This window comes from Asterias amurensis, chromosome 7 (assembly GCF_032118995.1).
Source record: "Asterias amurensis chromosome 7, ASM3211899v1".
NCBI classification, from domain to species: domain Eukaryota; kingdom Metazoa; phylum Echinodermata; class Asteroidea; order Forcipulatida; family Asteriidae; genus Asterias; species Asterias amurensis.
In genome coordinates, this window is record NC_092654.1 from 22,968,978 (window position 1) to 22,991,174 (window position 22,197).

A 22,197-nucleotide genomic window follows, 5' to 3' on the forward strand; every position below is an offset into this window, starting at 1 on the left:
AAGCTTTGGAAGTGTGATTAATATGGCCACTGGGTTTAGAGTCGACCTGATCTCAGATTAACACAAATGAATAATAGAGCCAAGGTTCTTATAGAGGTAGGGGGCCAGTTTTTTTTTATACGTTTCACAAAAACTGTCTGAGTTTTATTGAGTTTTTTTCCACCACAAACTTTAACCCTATTCATGGTGTCATGAGGGCCCAATTTCATAGAGCTGCTCAGGACAACAAAATTATGCTTACCAGACTAAGGTTACCTGCCAAAATACCATGTCACATTAACAATTTGTGACTGGTATCCTGCTTATAATCCCTTAGCAGAAAAATGTTAAGCCATATTTTCTATTTCAAAGCAGCTCTATGAAATTAGACCCAGTAGGGGTGCACGGTGTCACCAGTAGGGGTGCGCGGTGTCAAGCGCCATTGTGTCCTGGTGCATTTTAGGTGTCACAGTTAATCCAATTGAAGCATAACAGCATAAGTTGCACAAATTGGCAAATTGCGATTGTAAACACGTGCGTTCAATTTGTACAGCTGCAGGTAGCTCGGGATGCAACGTAGACATTTTTATCTAAATTTAGAACCCTGGAGTTGTTCCGTTCAAGATGTCCTTGTATGGATTTTCAAATTTGAGTTTATGATTTTAAAGAGGGGGTTAGAGTTTGCATACTACATTAAACTTTCAAATTGTAATGTTGACTTCAAATCATGCTTACAGGATACCAGGCAGAACACAATGTAATGTAAATTGCTCATCTTGTGGCTGGTTCCCAATTGATTTGATAGAAATGTATTCTGTGCTAAGCAAAAGAAATTGTTGTGGTCGGTAATTTAAACAAAAAAAACAACCTAAGAAATCAGACAGGACAAATTATCCATTGTAAGAAGGCCAGTGGTGGATTTCACAAATAATTAAGACTAGTCTTAGAGTTAGGATGAGTTTCTCGCCCTAACTTAGGACTAGCTTTAAGTTTTTAATATGTGAAATCGACCCCAGGATTAATAAAAGTGAACGTAACCGTTGTGACTCAAAAGCCTACCAATCAAATTTTAAAACAGGCTTATGTGACTAATGCAGAGTGGTATACTTTATTTTGTTTCCTGTCATAAAAACGACAAAATTACGACAGCAGTGTGAGAAAAACAGCGCAAGCACATCCTCTTAAGATATCCAAGGATAAACCAAGAAAGCCATCAGGGTCCTTGTGCTCTCCTTGTGTTCGTCTTGTATACATAGAGAGGACAATCTTAAGATGCAGTGTGTGATTGATGAACATTCCACATACCATACAAGGCAGTCACTCTACTATCATCATCTTTGCTGCCATAACAACCCTGTATCTTAAAGAGAAAAAATTACGTTTCTCTTTTTTAATTTAGGTAAAGAAGTGTTATTATTTTTACTTTTTTTTCCTTCAGATTGTAATTATTCAGGTAATAATTCAGAGTTCAGAAAATTGAAGAATTTAAAAGATTATTTTCTCCCTACCTTGACAGGGTTTCTGAGGATCCTGAAAACTATTAAAAAGTCTCAAATTTAACTTTCCAAATTTAAGGCCTTAGGCAAGTATTCAATTCAGTTATTTGAGGTGTTAAAAAAAGAATGAAGCATGTACTGAACAATGAAAATCACAAGAGAGGAGAGGTTGCCCTAAAACAAAATGAAATTTTTTGTTATCAATAGCCTGAAATGGTCTATAAAGGTAGGTGTAGAAACCACATGTAGGTCAGTTCTTGAACTCGATTAAATTTGTTGTTCTGGGGTGTTTTTTTCAGACGGCCAAACATTTTTCCTAGTTATTGACAAGCTGCATTCTTTTGCGATGAATGTTTAGAATATGGACTATATGCAACCACCATTTAAAATGAAATTTTCACATGTTAGTTTTATTGTATACATCAACATTCTATTATAGAATTAAAGCAATCGAATGGTTTTAAAAACCAAAGGTATACTTTGCCTTAAACAAGCTTTGAAAGGTTTTGTAAATAATATAATAGTCTTAGCCTTTGGATTATTATAGAGAACTTATTCAAAACCCATCTTGATAATAATTCATTTTCAAGAAGCTAATATGCTTTCCATAACTGATAATAATCATTAGTAATAAGATAAATATAATAGTCTTAGCATTTAGTTTTTTTATGGTGAACTTATTCACTGATTTCAAAACCCATCTTGATATTAAATTATTTTCAAGAAGATAAGATACTTGTAACTGATAATATTCATCAGATATTACACAAGCATAAATCAACATTGGAGGATAGTCTTTGAGAGTGCATTAACAATGACCCCCGTAGAGCATCGCCGCTCAGCCACCAGTCTACACGAATGTAAACCCTACAAGAAATATAGTAGGCCGGAAGCCAGACCATTGAAGAATTCGATCCCCGAAGCATCTAAGGAATGCTCTGACCGTGACATTTTATTATTCTGTTCCTTCTGTCGGTCGAAGAAGAGTAAATTTATGCACACCAAAAAAACCTCACGCTCTGCATTTTTTGGTCGTTGCGATCCTGTACCAACTGTAAACAGAGAACCCTGGATAGTCTGTATAGGGGTGCACCGGCGGTTACACCAGGGTGCTTTTTATGAGTCATTTTTTTGAGACAGTGCGAATAGGAAAAGTTGGCTGCCGCAATCATGTACGGACGGGTAAATAGAAAGAGTGTAGTGTGCTGTGTTCCTACAGTGTGTTAATGTACGTGTTCGTAGATGATGAAATGTACGATTTAAGCATATAATAGTCGTGTCGCCATTTTTATGTAAGATGGTTGCAAGATGGAGCAGTTTTGAGGATTGGGGGGGGGGGTACTGATACTGGATAATGGTTTACTGGGTTTCTTGCATGCTTGTAATTATAATTGTATAATGGTGAGAAGGTAATATGGAGTGCAGTGGTGTGGTGTGAGATATCAAATATTACATGAGGTTACTCTATACATTAAAACCTGTCAAGAAATGACAGCCAGTTGTTGTCAATGAATTAAACAGGGACACAAAACTAAACGTGGGAGTATAACGAGACCCAGGATGAAAGGTTCGTCAGGTTTTATTGTGAATTTTGGAGATGGCTTTCTCGGACGTGTTGAGTAAGATTGGGAGCGTAATCCTTGGCATACCATGGATGCGTGGATTTCAAGCAGGCCACATACCTAAAGACCCAGGCCTGATTTCAATAAAGCTGGGACTAGGTAACGAACAATGTACGTTGCATCTTTTTTTGAGCTGGTAACTCATTCTGTATGAACAATTTCATTCTGCGCTTAGAAGTTTGAGCTCTAAAAAAAATCGCATGCAATTTCAAGATCCCAAAGTAACAAAATAGACAAATTCATAGTAGGCAATAATTAATGCAGCACAGTTAAATTGGATTTCCACTCAATGCACTGAACGATTGCTTCATTTCAAATCTATAAGCAGATAAACTAGCTTAGTCATATTTGCAACTATAAATTTAAAACCATTTTTGGCAGATTGGTCCCTCATTGAAGATGACCTACATGTAGAATATCTTATAACATATCCAGATCTTTTTTGTGAATTTTGAAAACAGGCAGAAAAAGATTATAAACAGTAAATGAAAATAGTAAGCTGAACGTCTGATCTGGTGCACCGACATAGTGTAGTCAATTAAAAATTTAGACTTTTGGCGTTTCCTGTGTTTTCTTTCTGAAAATTTAATCGATTTTTCGCACAATGTATTAACCCAAATTTGTATAGGTTTGTTCTCATCCTGTTTTTCTTCACTTTTGAAAAAAACAGTTCTGTGTCCATCGATGAAAATTTATTCCTTGTTTTACTAAAAAGTTATTTTTCGTTGTTCCTGAGAGGTAACCTTTACAGACAATTCACTTAGCAGGTGTAATTTAATTAATTTGAAACCAATCTTGTAATGAAATCCCGTCAATCTGTGATGATAAGATCATTGAGACGTTGTTGACGCTCATTTTGACATATTTCTTCGTTTGTGACTGGTGGCAGTGTGATGAGTGTGGCAGATGTGAACTGGTACTCTGTTAGGAATTGGTTATTTGGGTTCATTCCAGTCCGTCAAATTGTTGCCTCTTAGTTTTTAATGGATTTTTTAATTTATATCGGGATTTAATGAATATTGTGATTTACCCATACACTAGTTTGTGTTAAGCACTGAATGTTCAGTAGTTTCTCAAATCCTACGAAAAAAAACATAGGCATTTTACTCATGTGGAATTTGAACCCACAACCTTCGCCATTTCTAGAGTGGATGCCTTTGGTGTGTGGGTAAAACACAATTAATATGACTCATTTTTGTTGTCATAATTGGATATGCAGAACAAGTTTGTGGACAGCCAGTAACTGAAATTACTGGGGGTTTTAAAAACAATCAGTTGGTTTTATATTTTTCCCTCATTTATTGTCATTAAATATATCTGTTTATTTTTCCTTTGTTTCTTGTAGCCTTCAGATCGTTACAGTAGACCTCTCTCAACTAGTTCTATATCAAGGTAAGAATGCTTTCTTCTATTGTACCTCATAGTGACTTGTTCCTGCACCCACCTCTGCCTCTCCTTCAGGCTTGTGTTATGTCACGATTTACGGATGTTTCTTTTATATCCTGTGCCGTCAGATTTTTATGAAAGAGGCGCAATTGCCATCACAGTAATGAAAGACTGGACCATTGTTATTTAGCAAACCTTTAGATTTCTATTTGAAATTAATTAGGGAGTCTGTTTCCCTCTAAAGCGGAACTTCCTGGAAATGGCGTCCCCTTAAGGTGATCCCTTTAAATTTTTGCTAAGTAAAACATAGCAATTGACATTTGACATTTTTCAAGCAGAATGTTCTGCTTTTAAACAGCTTTATTTCATAGAGCTGCTTAAGCAGAAAATATTGCTCAACAATTGCCTTCTAAGCAGAAATGAGCAGGATACCATTGACAAATTGTACTCGTGACATTTCTGGTAAGCATAATTTGGTTGTACTTAGCTACATTTTATGCTTTGAGCAGCTCTATGAAACTGGGCCTTGTATGTTTAATAATTATAATTTTAAATTGACCCAATTCACCTGACGTCTTCATCAGAGTAATCTTGGATGCGCCATTTGGTGGGCAATGTCACTGTGCGTTATGCAGTGAAGCGCGCATTTTAGGTGACACGGCGTTTACACGTAAACCTATTGCCCACCAAAATGGTGAGTGTGGCATCAGTCGCCGCAGGTGACGTTCATGCAAGGGATCACTAGGATGAAGGCAAACTGATTTCCATTTTCTCTATTATAGCCGATACGGTGATACTTCTACAACGTCCTCACCTTCGGATCGCTATGCAAGTCGCTCAGGATCAGGTTCTACTTACCGGGACAGAGATAGGGATCGAGATCGTGACACCGACAAGGCGACCGGGACACCCTGTACAAGTTGCAAAAAGGTACAAAGCAATGTTTATCAAATCTATATTTGGTTTGACAGGTTGAGTTTGTTCTTTTGAAAACTGTCTTGCTATGTATTCTACTTCCGCATAGTAGATTTTGGAATTCAGTAGACTTCTCAGTTCTCTTGCTTTTTAACAAAAGGTAGAACATCGGCTAGGACTACGACTTAAGCTTTTAAAATTCGATCCCCCCGATTCTAAAGCAGTGTCTCACGAACTAGACCACATAGATTGCCCGGTAGCTAGAGGCAGTTCAAATCCTATATTTTAGCAGCGGATACCGCAACAATTTAACAAATGGAAATTTGCATCAGGGATAAAGAATATTAATTTTGGTTTTACCCATATACACTGACTTGTGTTATCACTGCATACTTAGTACTTTCCCGAGCGCTGTGAAAAAATCACAGGCATATTACATGGGTGGATTTGCACTTGTTTTTGAGCCAACTTTTATAACAATTTTTGGGGTGTTTCTTTACGTAGATTTATGATGAAAAGGTGGCGCAGGTCACCAAGCTTCAGGACCAGGTCAAAGAGCGTGACCTTGAGGTCGCCGAGCTGAAGATGCAGGTGGAGAAGTCTCAGCAGAAGTCTGATCGATTTGACACAAAGTCAGTCGACAATGAAAAGAGGGTAAGAACGAGCTCCTTGCACATTGGATTAAAGCCTGGTTCATACTTTGCAAAGAATAGTTCGCATCAGTTGAAATTTGCTCAACTTCTGCGAAATATTCGCTGCAAAAACAGAGCTGTGACATCAATATTTGCTTCGCAGGAAGTATTAACCGAGCTTAAGAGTTTCTGCATTTTTAGTTTTTCAAATCTTGTAGATTATCAGGAAAAAGTAAATAGGCAGTTTATAAACCACTCTGAAAGCAACCGTTGTTTGTTTATTTTTCAGGAAAAAAGGGCATTAGAAAGAAGGCTATCAGAACTTGAAGAAGAACTGAAGGTAAGAATAAATTATATTATGTCCTTTTCCAAAAGGATTTCTTTGAGGGAACCTTTTCAGAGAAAATAAAACTACTTTTTGCAAACTGCTTATTTCATAAATGTAAACAATATTTAATGGCCTGAAGTTTCGACCCTAGCAGAGTCTTTCTTGAAGGCTCAACCTTTTCTGGTTACTTAAGCTTATTTCTAACATAGCCTTACTTTACAACAATTTACAAAAACATTGCTTCATGTGTTGTTGTTTTATGTGTTTTTCTGAGTCGGTTAAAAACTTCCTCAAAATAAAAAATGTGCGAAGTAGAAATGACTGCTTTGACTATGACGACATTTCAGGACAGTGGACGAAAAAGAACCACTCTTCTTGTTCTTGGCCAAAATGATTTAACCTTTGTTTATTTCATTGTTGATTTTAATCAGAATTCCATTTTAGTTGTAATAGTGTGTTCATATTTTTGTATTGTTCTTTGTTTTGTTATTGTATGAGTGGGGTCTCTACTCAACAAGCTGATGCTTCTTGGAGACCTCCATCCTCACACAAAATCCTATTGTACTTATGTTTTCGTTAGTCATTGTAATATAATGTAAATTATATCACTTTTCTTGGTGTGTGGTAAAAATATAAGAAATTAATGAATGAATGAATAAAAGGGAAAGAGAACTTGTTTTGTTACAATATGGCAACTGAGTGAACAAGATGTACGAAAAAAGGGGGTCTGACAACTCAACAACTTAAAACGTACAATTCTGTATTTCCACCTTTAAAGATTCTATTTCTCATCTAAACGTTAAGGCTACCTCGCTCCTGCTTCCTGATCAATTTGTAAGAATATTATCGAGAAAATTACCAAAATCAACGAGTTACTTCGATTATGTTTCTCAAAATGCTTTACACTATCGGAAGCTGTTGTAGGCTTCTATACTTTTCTTTAATGGTGTTCTTTCTCTTTCGTAGGCAATGGAGCAATTAAAAGCCGACAACCAGCGACTCAAAGATGAGAATGGTGCCTTAGTACGTGTCATAAGCAAACTATCCAAATGATGACGCCCATGCAGTAGTGTCTTCTAGTGTGTTCAATGTTTGACGTCATTGCTTCCAAAACGGGACTATATTTAATAAAGGGCTAATTGAGTTGATGCCGTGCTTGTGTGTTCGGACCTAGGTAGTTGGGATTGGCTTGGTTTGAGCCGAATATTGACGCATTAACGTTGGATACAAAAAAGGAGTTTTTTTCGTTTTAAAACCGTCCAAGTTCTTGCTGTGCATTTGAAAATCTGCAAAAAAAAGAAAAACAATGTATTGATCGGATGACATGTTATAATGGAATGAACTTTGATTAATGGAGGTCACGGAGGGTTGGCAATTCCTTGGTGCTAGGGTTCAATGTGGGTTCGCAACAACTCGTGACTTTAAAATACGCAATCAGTTCGTCGCTGTGTGCGTCCAAGAAAGTTTTTTTACATTTTTTTTTAGAAACTTTGTATTTGACCTGTTTGAAGTATGCTAGCGAAGGCTGGCGTTTTAAGGAGTGCTAAATTGTCGTTATCGTTTGCAGAAGCTGCTTTTGGAAAGTAGCTATGGGCAATTAATGTCCGTGATGGTTTGGACCATTGACGTTGGCAAGGAACATGAAGCGTTCACAACAGATCACCTAAAAATGGCGGCCGTTGAATACCTCCTACCTCTCAGCATTTGCCCCTATCCGCTATATCCTTTAAGTTGGTTAAATGTCCGTTTGTTTTCCATTTTAAAATATAAGCATTATGAACTGAAGTTAGTACCTAGTATCTGATCCCCCTGGTGGCAGTGAGACAATAGGAACAAAATAATTATGTTTCAACTAAATGACTTTGTATTCTAGGCTCTTATTTTTCCAGCTGGTTAGTTGGTGCATTCCCGGGAATTGCTTTGGTCCCTGTATGTGGCTGTTGTTTTGCCAGCAGGTATCACTCTACTCTGAAAGTCACCTGATGACATCCACTTGTCAAGAGTAACATCCACAAATATTTCTGAGCATTTCTACCAAATTATGATGAGGAACTTGAATATTGAATAGTTATCAGCCGTTTTTTGGCATGTGAGACAGTGTGTTACAGAAGAGGCCATTTTCATTAGTAGTTCAAAGTAACTGTCCACCAGTCCAGCCCCCCTTCCCCTTCCATTTCTTTCCCTCTGATCTATTAATCAACCTGACTGTGGTGTGAAAGTTTCATTTTATGATAGAAGATGTTTTCTTTTTTTCGGTAGCGACATAATGTGTACATAGCAAGTGAAAAATCATGTCCGAGTGAAAAACCAAAAACCAATGAAAAACATGAGCAAAAAAAAAATTATAAAAAGGAAGAAAAAAACAATTGTTAAAAGGAAACTTTGACAGAAGAACTTTCAACTGTTTATTTGTAAAGTGTACAGAAAAAAATATGTTTAGCATTTTTTGTAGGCAGGGGAGAGTAACATGTGAAGACCTCAGGTGACACCATTATTGCAAGTAGACTAATACTGTTAGGCGTTGTATTGTACTATTATGAGGGAGAAGAAACGCAAGTGGCAGCTTTCTTGTTCGGGGGGAAATGCAGATCAAGTTTGGAGTCCCACCCACGATATTCAAATCTCTATTCGGGGTTTTTAAGAAATATAACCTTGATAGTGACCAGACATCTTTGGTTCTTTGGTTCTATGTCTTCCATGGTGCAGAGCTTGAGGAATATCGTGGACGGATGAAATTGGTTGCAGAAGTGGGATACACACATTATGCAGGAAAGCCCCCTAAATGCTTTGATGTGTTGCCCAGACTGCAGGTATACAAAATCTGGAAATATGAGCTTGTTTGAAGAACAATTGAAAATACTATTATTATCACCAGATTCTGCCCTGAATTTACTCTTCCTTTCCCCCCTCGCCAAGAAAGTCTCGCACTTTGTACAAATTTTCTCGTCATTGAGTTTGCATTATTGCAGTGGGCGATCGTTTTTTTTGTAAGGGACATACCGTATTTAGCATGTGTGCAATATATGGCATCTGGAACACTTTGTTAACAAAACATAGATCTATTTATTGTAGTTGTTATCCATATGTCACCATGATACAGTAAGTTTTCATATTTTTTTGTAGAAAAACGTAGGTAGGATCTTGATGAATTAACCTCTTTAGTGAAGTAGGTCTTGAACACCCATCAGGAGCCTTTCTTAGAGATGGCACGCACAAGTCTATGAATCCCACCATTAGACTGGTGCCTGTGATGTGGACATGTTCCTTGTAGTGGTGGTTATAATGCCTTTCAGGAACTTGACTTCAATGGTTGCTGTGCGCTGTTTGATTTCTTGTAGCTGGTTCTCTTATTTAACTGGTATCCAACTCTCATGTTGCAAATAGTAATGCTGTGGAAGCTCGATGATAAAACACCAAAACTTCTCGGTGATTAACGAAAAAAAAACATTTCAGCGAGCTGTCATTTCCTGAAGCAACGTCCTCTGTGTGTAAAACACCGACCATTTCTCAGGCCAGAATTGAGGTCTTGCGACAAGTAGATGCAAGCAAGCGGTCGAAGATCCACTTATTAATTCATCCTGGGGAAGAAAGGATGAATCTTATGAGGAGTCTGATGTAGCATCTGAACCAGTTATTCTGTTGTAACTTAGAGTTTTCCGCTGAGCCCACTTTCATAGACTCTCAGTAAACAAAAACACTTTAATTTTCTTTCCCCCCCAAAAGAGCAAAATTCTGGAGACACAGTCGCGTACTATTTGCTAAACAAAAAATATCATTGCCTGCAACTTTAGGTGTACATGTAATTAGTATCTATATGGAATTTGCCCAGTTGTTATGACGGTTGTTTTTCTCTTTTGGTGTCAGAATGTAACAGCAACTAAATTGGCCTGTTCTTTCTCTAAATGGGGGAATCTCCTTTTGAAATGTTTTGAGGGGGGAGTGAAAACTAGATCGGCCAATCTTGCATACATGTATTTCATTTGAGACTCCACCTGTATGTACTGACCCCCCTGGTCCTTGCCTTTTTTTGTATTTTTGTATATTTGTATACAAACTATATAGATTGTATTTTAATAGAAGTAACAAATTTCAGTCGCCCTCTTAAACTATCATTATATCTTTTTCTTCTTTTTTTTTTTACTTTTATGCTTGTATGGTTGCCTTATAGCTTGTGTTATTCATAGTTTTTCCCTCTTTGCGTTGATTTTGAAGGGGTTTGCATAAAATGAAGAGGTTTTCAGATTAAGGGCGAGAAGAAAACAAAACACTGTCAGTGTGTTAACTCTATGCCCAGTTCATGTAGGGGGTATCTTTTGGGTTGGGTAATATTGTAGTATTGGTCGAGTGCTTGAGCCAATGTCACCAACTTAAAAAAAAAGAAAAAAAAAGGGAATGTTAAAACGAAAGTTTCTTGATCCGTTTTACCGTTTCCTCGAGTTCTAGTACTTGAAGCGTCTGTTTCTGTTTGATATTTAGACGTTATTAAACTCATTTCTTAACCCTTGACTTCAAATTTGATAATTCCAAAGGGTAGTTGTTAACTGAATATGTACGAGTTACAGTTCCTATCCCTAGCGGTCTTGAAGAATTTGAGTCACTAATTTGTAAAGTTGTAGCAAATATTATGGGGTGGTTTTTGTTGTTGATAAAAGTATTCAATCAAGTAATGGGAGGAAGAAGGGGGGTGTTAAGAAATGCAAGGTTTTCTTAGTTTTGCTGAGTGAGCATTAATTGACTCAAGTTAACTATTGAAACTTAGTGTTTTATTTACAAGGGTTAAGTTTCAGCTTTATACTCTTTATACTCTGGGGTGGGTTTCACTGAGAGTTAAGACTAGTCTTAAACTCAAGTTAAGACTAGTCTTATCTCTCTAGCCTTTTTGATAACTCCTAGAACTAGTCCTAAATAGTCCTAGGACTATCTTTGTGAAATCGACCCCTGCTTGTTTTGTTTTCATTACGGCCAACTAGAGATATCACGTCTTTCATAAGGCCAATCTAAACGCAACGGCTGTGTAGTGGCTGTGTAGGAACTTCAGAAGCACCCACCCCAAGCTTTAGAAGATAGCAACTTGCACTGAGGAACTTACAAAATGCAACCTTTCATAAAAAAGCAAAGAAGTGAATGACGCACAGTAAAATAGTAGGCACCGCCATTTTTGTTTCTTTTATGAAAAGCGAGAATTTTTTGACTTAGTTTTTACAGTCACTCTCATGTTGTCTTCCAACCCAAAATTCAAATCTCTGAAAACGTTGACTTGCATGCAAACAAACAAAATCTTGTTAAATAAGTGAATTTAAAAAAAGAAAAAAAAATAATCTAAAAAAAAAATAACTTTACCATGTAAATTAAGTTTCTGTATTTTTACCGTATTTATTTATTGTAGACCGGAATAACAAACTTACAACTTCAGATAAATAATGATCGACTGAAAACAACTCTACCATTTATACATTACAAGTTAAGTTAGACTGATTTTAGTCCTTTCGTGTGCTTATTTATGAAAGGATCTTCTGTATCATTGTTAATACTATATAGGCATTTTGGAGATGAACTTTTCTTCCTTTGATGAACTTTGGATTGTCAAATCAGAGTGTTAATTATCGTTAGATGATTCTGAAAAACTTTGGGATGAATTTTTTTTTTCTTCATATAAAAAGTAAGGGCACTCTGAACAGCCAACTGTATCTTCTCACTATTTGACTTTTGGTGACGCAGACGGCTGTTTGATGTGTGACCTTACTGGGTAGTAGTGCTTTAAATAAACTTACAACAATATTCCTGCTGTGATGTGAGCTAATAATATAACGATTGGTGTTAAATACAGAGGTTAGTGTGTTGACACGTAAACAAAAAAAGTAGCTTCCACTGTTTGAGCATTTACTTAAATAACTGAATCGGTTAAAATTAGCCATTCCAGTATTTTTTCTTGGATCAGTTGATCGTACAACTTCGTTTCACAGGTTTTTACAACCAGCATACTCAACTGTGTTCTTTACTTAAATTTAAAAGCCTGACCACATGTGTTTTTTTGTTTTTGAGAAATTATACCGGATTCTGATGGTGGTGACTTCTGGCTTGGTTTGTTGGGAAATTATTATTGTGCCTTATTTTAATTGATGAAGTTGGGCTGTGTTTTCGCGGTCGTAACCAACTGTTTCAGTTGAATTGGCCATTGGTTAATCATTGGTCAAAGACCAAAACAGTTATTGGTTACAGCCGCAAAAACACACCCCTGGAATTTCCTTCAACAGGCCAGTACCATGTGGCAGCCATCTTATTATAATTTCTTGTGTTGCTTTTCAATGCAAACTCCTATAACTAAACTTGGGCAGGAGAGAGCAACAAATAGTCTGGTGCCACCTATCAAATCAAAGGTGGGGAGTCTGTTTGCCTGCAGGAACTTGACCAAGATGGCTGCAACATGATCACTTGTCCACAAATCCTTAACAAATCGCAACTAAGGAATTGAAGAAAGGAATAATGTCAATAAAACTGGACTGAAGTTCATAGACATTTTACCCTATTGGTTTTTGGCATCAACCCAATGAGTTAACTTATTACTGTTATTGGGTTTAGGTCACTCTGGGGACAAGGGTTATATGTAAAGACCTTTATCATAGTGCGACCATCTTGGTTTTCTTTCATTCAAATCAATGTAACCAGATTGAGGCTGGAAGGAAAAATAGTCTGGTTCCTTTTTTTTTTTTTACAATGACTTTTTCCGTACATTACTGTAATTGGATACAGGGAACATGACCAAGATGGTGGCGGCATGATAAAAGTATATTATGTTATTGCTCAATGATTTGTGTTGTTAGGCCTATATTATCCAACTAGTGCATGGCAGGTTAACGGTAACATGTGGTTATACAAACCATACTATGGTAGTCGGCTCAGTCACCCGAAGGATTCTCAATTGGGAACTGTTTCTATTTGGGCCCTATTTCATTCAGCAACTATAAGCACAAAACCTTGCAAACTACATCTGTTCCATGCTAAGTGACCTGACAAAACACCACACTCATATGCAGATCTATTTTTCGATGGACAAGCCTCTACCTATGGTAAAGCCGTATGGAACTTGGTAAAAACCTGGGTAGAAATTATGTAAAAGCTGTATGAAACAGGTTCCAGTTTCAAAAAGGTTGCCATTTGGAATGTCTCCCATTTGGGAAGGTTGGGTGTGAACAATTCCCTGAGCTGTGTTTTCTTGGATATCTTTTATTTATACCTCCAACATGAAATACCAATTATTGATTGCAGTTTGCATCCCTTGAATCTTGAACGCTTTTCGTAAAAATGTGTCAAATCTTTGCGAAAAACCAGTATTACGTTATCAACCATTGCGTAGTACATTACAACATAAAGGAATATTTCTATAAATTGCTTTCATTTGTGATTCAAACTCTTGTTCGGGACTGGTATCTGCTGAGGTTTACTGCATTTTAATTGCCCTTGTTGAATAATATACCGCCTAGAACCAGACAGTGAACGATAAAATACTTGGAACTTTTGTTTGTTAAATTATAATTAACTATGGAAATATTTTATTAAGGTGCTGAAGAGTTTGCTACCACTGCACTCTGATGTCTTTAGAAAGGAATTGAAAAGAAACTTTGCAGAAAGTTGGCCAAGACAGCCTTAGTTAGGAACTATATTTGGGTTCTTAACTATGCCACAGTTCTTATGTGCTAGTGTGATTGGGATCTTTACTTGGGTTCTTAACTATACCACAGTTCTAATGTGCTAGTTTGATTAGGAACTATACTTCGTTTCTGAACTATGCCATAGCTGTTATGTGCTAGTTTGATTACAAACTATACTTCAATTCTCAACTATGCCACAGTTCCTATAAATATGTGCTAGATTGATTGAGAACTATACCTGGCTTATCTATGCCACAGTTCTGGTGTGCTAGGCTGATTGTGGGCTGTACTTGGGTTCTTAAGGAATACCACGGTTCTGATTTGCTTGATTTCTGTGAATTACAAAGTGGAATGCATGGGATAGAGTTGGGTCTAACAAGATGGAAACAAACAATCTTGGAACTGTTTTGATCAGAGACAACCAAAAATTGTTTTTCACACTCAAAGTTTTTCATGCCAACACTCATGGTATTTCCTAACAGGCATTATTGATTTTTTTTTTAACTGCTGGGGAAAAGAAAAGGTAATTCTGTAAATTGGGCTACAAGTATTCAATCTAAACATTAAACATTTTACTGATGTGTATTAATTTATTTAAAAATAGCGGTTTTCATTGTTCCGACCTGGCTGTGGTCAGCCCCTGGACTGTTTTAACCAACACTTCAATCTTGCCTAATTAATATTAATTAGCTGTTTGAGGGAGCACTGACTACTGTGATTGGACTAGAGCGGTGAATTAATTCTGAATATTCTAATTAGCTAATGCAGAAAGCATTCGTGGCTGATCCAGTGCACATAGTATTCTTGCATAACCTTTAACCTTTAACCCCCCTAGAGAGTCTGCTTGTTGTTCTCCTGGGATTTTTTCATTTTTGACAAGTGGCGTTTTAAAAACTTTGTGCGGGGATAAAATACTGTACCAGCACATACACTGATCCTCTGACTGTTGTTACTAAACAAAAAAAATGTTTGTTTCTTACATAAAATAAATTGTATGAAACGTTTATCAATCATGTATGTTGTTTCCTTATAGAGGAAAAATATTAATAACATTATAGGTAGATGAGATAAGGAAATTTGCAGCTTAAAAATAAAATGTTTGTAATACGAGAAAAAAAAATAGAGTTATTTTTAGTCTTTTCTGTGTTCACAATTTGTCCGCATTTCTGTTGTTTTCAGGTTAACTGGAGGACCTGTCACAAATATATATTATTTCTCTTTAAGCAGAAAATGCTGCTTAGCAATTTTCGAATAATCAAAAATGAGCAGGAAACCAGTCACAGATGGCATATGCGACATGGCACTTTGGCTGGTACCCATGTTCTGCTAAGCAAAATGTTGTGCTTGACTACTTTTGACTTTTCTTAGAAACACTGGATCGCTCAGAAATGCGCATTCAAGACTATACTAGTGAGCCCTCAATTCTGCAGGGATATTTCATTGACTTCAAACTCCAGTCTCTGTAGTGTCGTGGTAGAGGAAAGATACTTGTATTCACTTGCATCTAAATAATGTGAAAGACAAATTACCAGCTTAGAGGTCATTAATGTACTAACCTCTGAGACAAGTTTCTTGACACGGAGATGGATTTAGGAATTTGAAAACAGAACTTGTATTAGGCATGATTTTTTTAATTTTATTTACCCGGGGTCGATTTCACAAAGAGTTAGGACCGTTAGGACTGGTCCTAAGAGATATTAAAAACGTATGGCAAGTCCTAAGTTAGGAAGAGTAACTCATAATAACTCGAGATAAGACTAGTCTTAAAGGAACACGTTGCCTTGGATCGGTCGAGTTGTCTTTGATAATCGTTCTGTAACCGTTTGTTGTAAAATGTATATGGTTAGAAAGATATTGTAAAAGTAGAATACAATGATCTACACAAATATGCCTCGAAATTGCGTGGTTTTCTTTTTACCCTGTCGACTAACACGGTCGGCCATTTATGGGAGTCAACATTTTGACTCCCATAAATGGCCGACCGTGATAGTTCGCGACGTAAAAGGAAAACCGTGCAGTTTCGAGTGATACTTGTGTGGATCACTATATTCTACTTTTAAAACATCTTTCTAACCATACGCATTTCATAACAAACGGTTTCAAACGCTTTTAATAGACCAACTCGTCCGATCCAAGCGGCGTGTTCCTTTAACTCTTTGTGAAATCCACCCGTGGTCTCAGAGGTTAGTATACTTATGTACTAACCTCCAGGACCTGTTTCTTAACATGGTGATGGATAAAAAAAAATTAATTACCAGGTCTCAGAGGTTAGTATTATGTACTTGCATCCAGAACTTGTTTCTTGACATAGGGATGTCGTAGGAAATTAACAACATAACTTGTCCTACATAATGAGACCTAATTTCATAGAGGTGCTTTAAGCACAAAACAGCTAAGCATAACAATGCTAACCAGAATAAAATTTACATGCCACATGCACAGTTTGCAACTGGTATCCTGCTAAATTTGTTGCTTAGCAGAAATTTGTTAAGCAATATTTTCTGCTTAACCAGCTGTACATCACTTGTCAAATGACATCATGTTGACAAAAGAAGTCACAGAGCCTGGGCTTTCTGCCTGCGGGTACGGTTTGTACACAGTTTAGTGGAAAAGAAAGCAAAGTCTTTTATTTTATGGTTTGCAGCTTACGTTTTTAATGTTTTGTTTTGTAGTCAACCTTTTCTTGTTTGTTTTGTTGAAGAGAGAGGCACTAAACTAATTTGGTTCAGCTATTATGTTTTTGTTGACAATACTTTACGTAAGCTGAGTATTGTGATAACAATTATTTACCTGGTACTCTAGAATGCACAAGGTCATTCTCTGTAAACAAAGTGATGTTGTCTATAAATTCGTCAACTAAGTACACATGACAGGCCATTGGAAGTCATATTATTGACAAGATGTTGATTTATGTCAGTGGAGGTAATGCCTCACGAAGTGGAAGTTACATGGTCATACAGATGTCAAAATATGTCAAATACCATAAGTACAGCGTAATTGTAGGCAGATCAAGAAAAAGGGCACTTAAAAGTAAATTAAGAAGTGTGCATGCAAGTTGATTACAGACTTGCGTGTAAATTTCTCTTTGGTTTAAAACGCTATAAGTCAATGTTTTTAGCTGACTCTTGACAATCGTTGGTGTTAATTGCCTTCCCGATGGCATGTGAAGCCTAATTAGTTTGTAGGGCAGGGGTTGTTCGAATGAGACTCGATGATTCCATTCAAAGCCGGGGAGTAATAACCGTTTCGAAAACACCCTCGAGACCACACGCACCGGTAACTTGCTATAGCGCCCTCTGTTTTGAAAATAAACTTTTTAAAGTTTTTACCGGGCAAGAAGACAATATTTCAGAACGTGAAGAGTGCGGGCAAAAGGGATATTAAAAGCTGAAAAGCGCAAAAATGCCGTTTTAATCTATCAGGGTGCGTTACATTTATACCAAGTGTGGTGGATCAGTTTAATGCATTCAATTTGCGTTGTAAAATTTAGAGTAAATTCTTTGTTGTTACATTATAGTCTCGATATTAGAATCATATAACTCTAAAGCAACATTTATTGGGTCATTTAACTAAAATTTAAAGCAATCGCACAACATCGTTAAACAGTATTGTCCAAAGGCCCACACTTCTTGTATCACAACTTATATATAAAATACCAAACCTGTGAAAATTTAGGCTCAATCGGTCATCGGAGTCGGGAGAAAATAACGGGAAAACCCACCCTTGTTTTCGCACGTTTCGCCGTGTCATGACATTGTGTTTTAAATAAATCCGTTATTCTCGATATCGAGAATTGATAATTGCTTTAATGTTTTCTCAAAAAGTAAAGCATGTCATGGAATAATATTTCAAGGGAAGTCTTTCACCATTACCTTCTGTAAGTTATTTGTGTAAATCTGTGAACTTTTAATTTTTTGTTCTGTTCAGAATGACTCGTGGTTTTACATGAATGAACCTTTTTCAATAATTCTCAACAAGTTTAGGTCTAGAGTCGACACATGCACACTAAGTGATAAATATATTGAACACCACGTGTTAAGGAGTTTCGTTGACTTTGTCGAGACTTTGCTCACTTACAAAGCTGAAAGTGCGGCTGAAACTCGACGGTCTCGCTGATTCTAGTTAATGTTTCAAATTTTTCAAACATTGTTATTTTGTGAACATCATGACCGATATATTTCACTGAAATGGGGAGTTCGAAGCCAGCTATAATGGTACAAACACGATTGGGGTCCGAACCCAGTCCCATCGGGCTTTTCGTTGCTCCGTCTTTATCCGCTTGAAAAAAAAGGGACATAATTATTGGACTTTGTTTATTTTTTCAAAACTCCCCTTTGTTCACAATCCTGGTTCACATTGTTCCCAGAATAACACACTCTGAATTTTGAAACTAGTGTCAAGTGTGTGTATACTGTCTGAATCCGCTGGCAGTATTAAAAATGTCTGCCCACCGATGTTGTTGCTGCAAGCTGCTCGCTGACGAAAGCCGCAGCATCAAAAACCTCTACATTCAATGATAAAAAGCCTTATGAATGCTTTCACGAAAGACGCAACATAACTAAAAGAAACCAGTTATATTGTGCTTGAAGAGTGTGCTCATTCTGCAAATGAATGCTCAAATGGGTTCCTCCATACTGGACACTGCATCAACATCTCTAAATAGTTACATTCTTCCACTGCGACAGCCAGACACTTATTTGTTTCTTTATCACCAATGTTAATTGACATTAAAGGCAGTGGACACTATTGGTAATTGTCAAAGACTAGCCTTCACAGTTGGTGTATCTCAACATATGCATAAAACAACAAACATGTGAAAATTTGAGCTCAATCGGTCGTCGAAGTTGCGAGATAATAATGAAAGAAAAAAACACCCTTGTCACATGAAGTTGTGGGCGTTTAGATGGTTGATTTCGAGACCTCAAGTTCTAAACTTGAGGTCTCGAAATCAAATTCGTGTAAAATTACTTCTTTCTCGAAAACTATGGCACTTCAGAGGGAGCCGTTTTATACCATCAACCTCTCCCCATTACTCGTCACCAAGAAAGGTTTAATGCTAATAATTATTTTGAGTAATTACCAATAGTGTCCACTGCCTTTAATTGACATTAAGATAAACCTGATGTTTTCTTCGCTGATAAACCCACACTGTGTCCTCATCTCTATACACGTTGGAAGGTCATCTACCACATTCCGCATCGTCGACAAGAAACGTCTTAGATTTCTCCTTGAACTTGGGGCAGCGAGATGAATGAGGGGTGCACGAGAGGGGAGGCTGAGCAGAGAAAATGACTGACTGGATAATGAATTATTGCATCGTCAGAACACACGTCATTCAGTTGTATCGGAAAGAATATTACTGTGCATTAAAGGCATTGAACACCTTTGGTAACATTGTCAAAGACCAGTATTCTCACTTGGTGTATCTCAAATATTTTTGATGCGTACAATAAAGAAGTATGTGATAAACTGAACTGGTCATCGAAGTTACACCAAGAATAAACACCAATGTGTTGCACAAACTTGTGTGCTTTCACAATGCCCAATAAAAGGCTGCAGGCATGAAGTCTTTTAATATTTTAGTGAGAAACTATACCCCTGTCTCAAAAACTACGTTAGCTTAGATGGAGCCGTTTCTCATTGTTTTATACAATCAAGAGCACTCCATTGCTGTCATCAAGTAAGTTTTTATGATAACACTTATTAATTACCAAATAGTGTCAAGTGCAAGACAGACAATTAATTTGTATGGGATGGGACAGATGGTTATTAACAAAGCGAAGGGGGAAAACAACACCGAAAACCTATCCCTAGTGATAGATCAATAATGATAACGTTTGAATAAATTACTTTCCAACTTTTGATTTATCAGTAAAATGCAGTGCTGTTTTAATAAACTGCCCATCTTTCTTCAAATAAGACGAAAACATAAAAGTATGAAAACAAAGCAAACATCTTACTCCCCTTTTTGTCGATTGACGAAATAAACTACAAAATAGAATTCACACATTGATTATTTATTATTAGACATCTGGAGTTACAGAAAAGAAGGGACAGTTTGTTGACCTGATATTACCATCTTCACATCAGGTTAAATTGGTGGTGGGGGGGGGGTGTCAAACTCATGTGCAATGTGACGTCAAAGTGAACCAGGGTTTTTATTTTAAGACCAATGTTGATGATGTCAGTGTTGTGCCATGCAATAAAGTGTTGATTGACACCCCACTGTGATTAAAGGCAAGCTATTTATGTGACATTGGTTCTATTTTAAGACTTGAAAAACAACCACAAAGTATTTTTTGACTATATTACCTTTTAAGACCTAGGGCATTCAGGCCTATTATTTATTGTTTGACAGATAAGGCTACAAAAAATGATGTGACATGTGGGTTTTCAAACACGGAGTCAATAAGTATTAAACACTTATGTTTGTTTGACAAAAACGAAAGCAAAAGATTACCTAATTTCCAAACCGCAGTAAAACTTTGAGGGGACAAAATTGCTAATGCATTGTTTGGTAACGAAATAACGCAGGATAAAAACATGAGCAGAAAAATAGCAATGGTTTAAAAGCGCACAACAGTAAAAAAAAAAAAGAAGCAAAAATCTAGTAAAAAATTGCATTACAAACAAGTAGGCCTTGCCATCCTTAGTAAGATCCCAATTTTTATTTGTTATTTTAATTATTTGAACAATACAATAATTATAACAAGCAGAGGCCGTCCAAGGAAAGGCAAAAGTACAACAAAAGTCATTAAAAAAACCCTTGTTTACAACAAGGACAACGCCTAGCCGGATGTATTATATTATGGGAGAATTTTGACGAAATGAATGTCAGTGAATGAACAAATTGCATCATTGAATTCTGCATTCTTGTTGAACCGTCATCTAGGAATGTGCGAGTATTGTGCCGAAAAAGTAAACATTGCAACAAAAGAGTCCACATTCCATTCAAATTTGGTATGCAATTAGACCCGCGCTGCAAAATTGAATATTTTTTTTTATAAAATGGAATTTTCAAAAGGTAATCAAAACATCATGCTGATATCGTTCTTTGGCATGGCAACTGTGGAAAAAATACAAATAATGACACTTATTTTCAGAAGATTTTCAGGTAACTTCCCAGGGATTAACATACGGTTTTACATGGGCGCACCGAAGTGGAAAAACTAAGACCGAACAGCATGCACTATGCGCAGTCACACGGCATGCAAATAATACAATAAACTTGGTAGATAATGTGTGTCTGAAAATGTTCCAGGCGAGGACACTTTTCCCCCACAAGACTACCGTAATTTCCTGTTATGAACACTGAGTAATCTCCAAGTTTGTACCCCGGACATTCGCTGATGATAAATCACCTTAAATCTTTTAAAGAAAATAGTGATTTTTAATTTTTCATTTTTGGGGTAAAATCGATGGGTGATATCGGGTGGGCGAGGACTTAGCGCCCCGTGGAAACTTGACTACCGAATGTATACTGTGGGTGGCGGTACAGTCATTGGTCTTGCTGTGTGTGTATACATTGTGTACGTAGTACGTGTACGTTGTACGCAGTAGTAACGCTGCAACTTTAGAACTCTGTGCGGTTTGCTGCCACAAACTTTAGGACAAAATGGCGGATTACAAGGCAAGAAGGCGTGATCATCGGGACAGAGGTAGACTCAGTCCTGGCGACAACAACGGAGAGGCAGATAGTTTAGACTCTTCTGGAACACCTTCCAAGCTGGATATTCCAGGGGAGAGTCGTGTTGCGGCAAGACGGAGGGAGAGGGAGCGGGCAGCCGCCGCTTCAGACTCGGCTGGCGATGGGGACGAAAGCCGCGGAGCCTCCGGTGGGTCCAGCAGCCGTAAAGCTAAAGACAAAAAAGGCACGGACTCGGCGAAAGGGGGAAGGTTTGCTCACAGAAAAATGAGGGAAAAGAGACGAGGAACTGGAGTTGTTGTTCTTGAGGTAGGTCTAAAAACAATTAATTAGTGAAGTAGAGTAAATAAGTACAAATAATAAATAAATAACAAGTGAATAAAATTACTAATTAATTAAATAATAATAGTATTAGTATAATTACACCCGGAAAATATGATAAAATTTAACTATGAAATAGATATCAAATTAAATGTGATAAAATAATATTCTTACATCAATTACAAAACTTGGTAATCCTAATTTGGAGTAGAATTCAGTATTTT

At 37.0% G+C, this 22,197-nt stretch overlaps 3 protein-coding genes across 17 annotated transcripts in view; all 3 read left to right on the forward strand.

Moving 5' to 3' along the window:
• LOC139939983 (protein phosphatase 1 regulatory subunit 12A-like) overlaps positions 1-13,895 on the forward strand; it is an 83,255-nt gene extending 69,360 nt beyond the window's left edge. For all 13 annotated transcript variants that reach the window (XM_071936160.1, XM_071936161.1, XM_071936166.1 and 10 more), the window contains 5 exons: positions 4,443-4,489; positions 5,266-5,413; positions 5,903-6,052; positions 6,320-6,370; positions 7,325-13,895. In XM_071936160.1, coding sequence (XP_071792261.1) covers positions 4,443-4,489; positions 5,266-5,413; positions 5,903-6,052; positions 6,320-6,370; positions 7,325-7,411 — 483 coding nt within the window. In that variant the 3' untranslated portion in view covers positions 7,412-13,895. The remainder of the gene's footprint in view (positions 1-4,442; positions 4,490-5,265; positions 5,414-5,902; positions 6,053-6,319; positions 6,371-7,324) is intronic.
• The window catches only part of LOC139939507 (homeobox protein Mohawk-like), a 236,856-nt gene that overhangs the window by 190,988 nt on the left and 23,671 nt on the right, over positions 1-22,197 (forward strand). The window lies entirely within an intron of this gene.
• LOC139939508 (uncharacterized) overlaps positions 21,254-22,197 on the forward strand; it is a 38,036-nt gene continuing 37,092 nt past the window's right edge. For 2 of the 3 annotated variants that reach the window (XM_071935475.1, XM_071935474.1), the window contains exon 1: positions 21,254-21,961. In XM_071935475.1, the coding sequence (XP_071791576.1) occupies positions 21,623-21,961 (339 nt within the window). In that variant the 5' untranslated portion in view covers positions 21,254-21,622. The remainder of the gene's footprint in view (positions 21,962-22,197) is intronic. The other variant, XM_071935473.1, reaches the window with a different exon arrangement.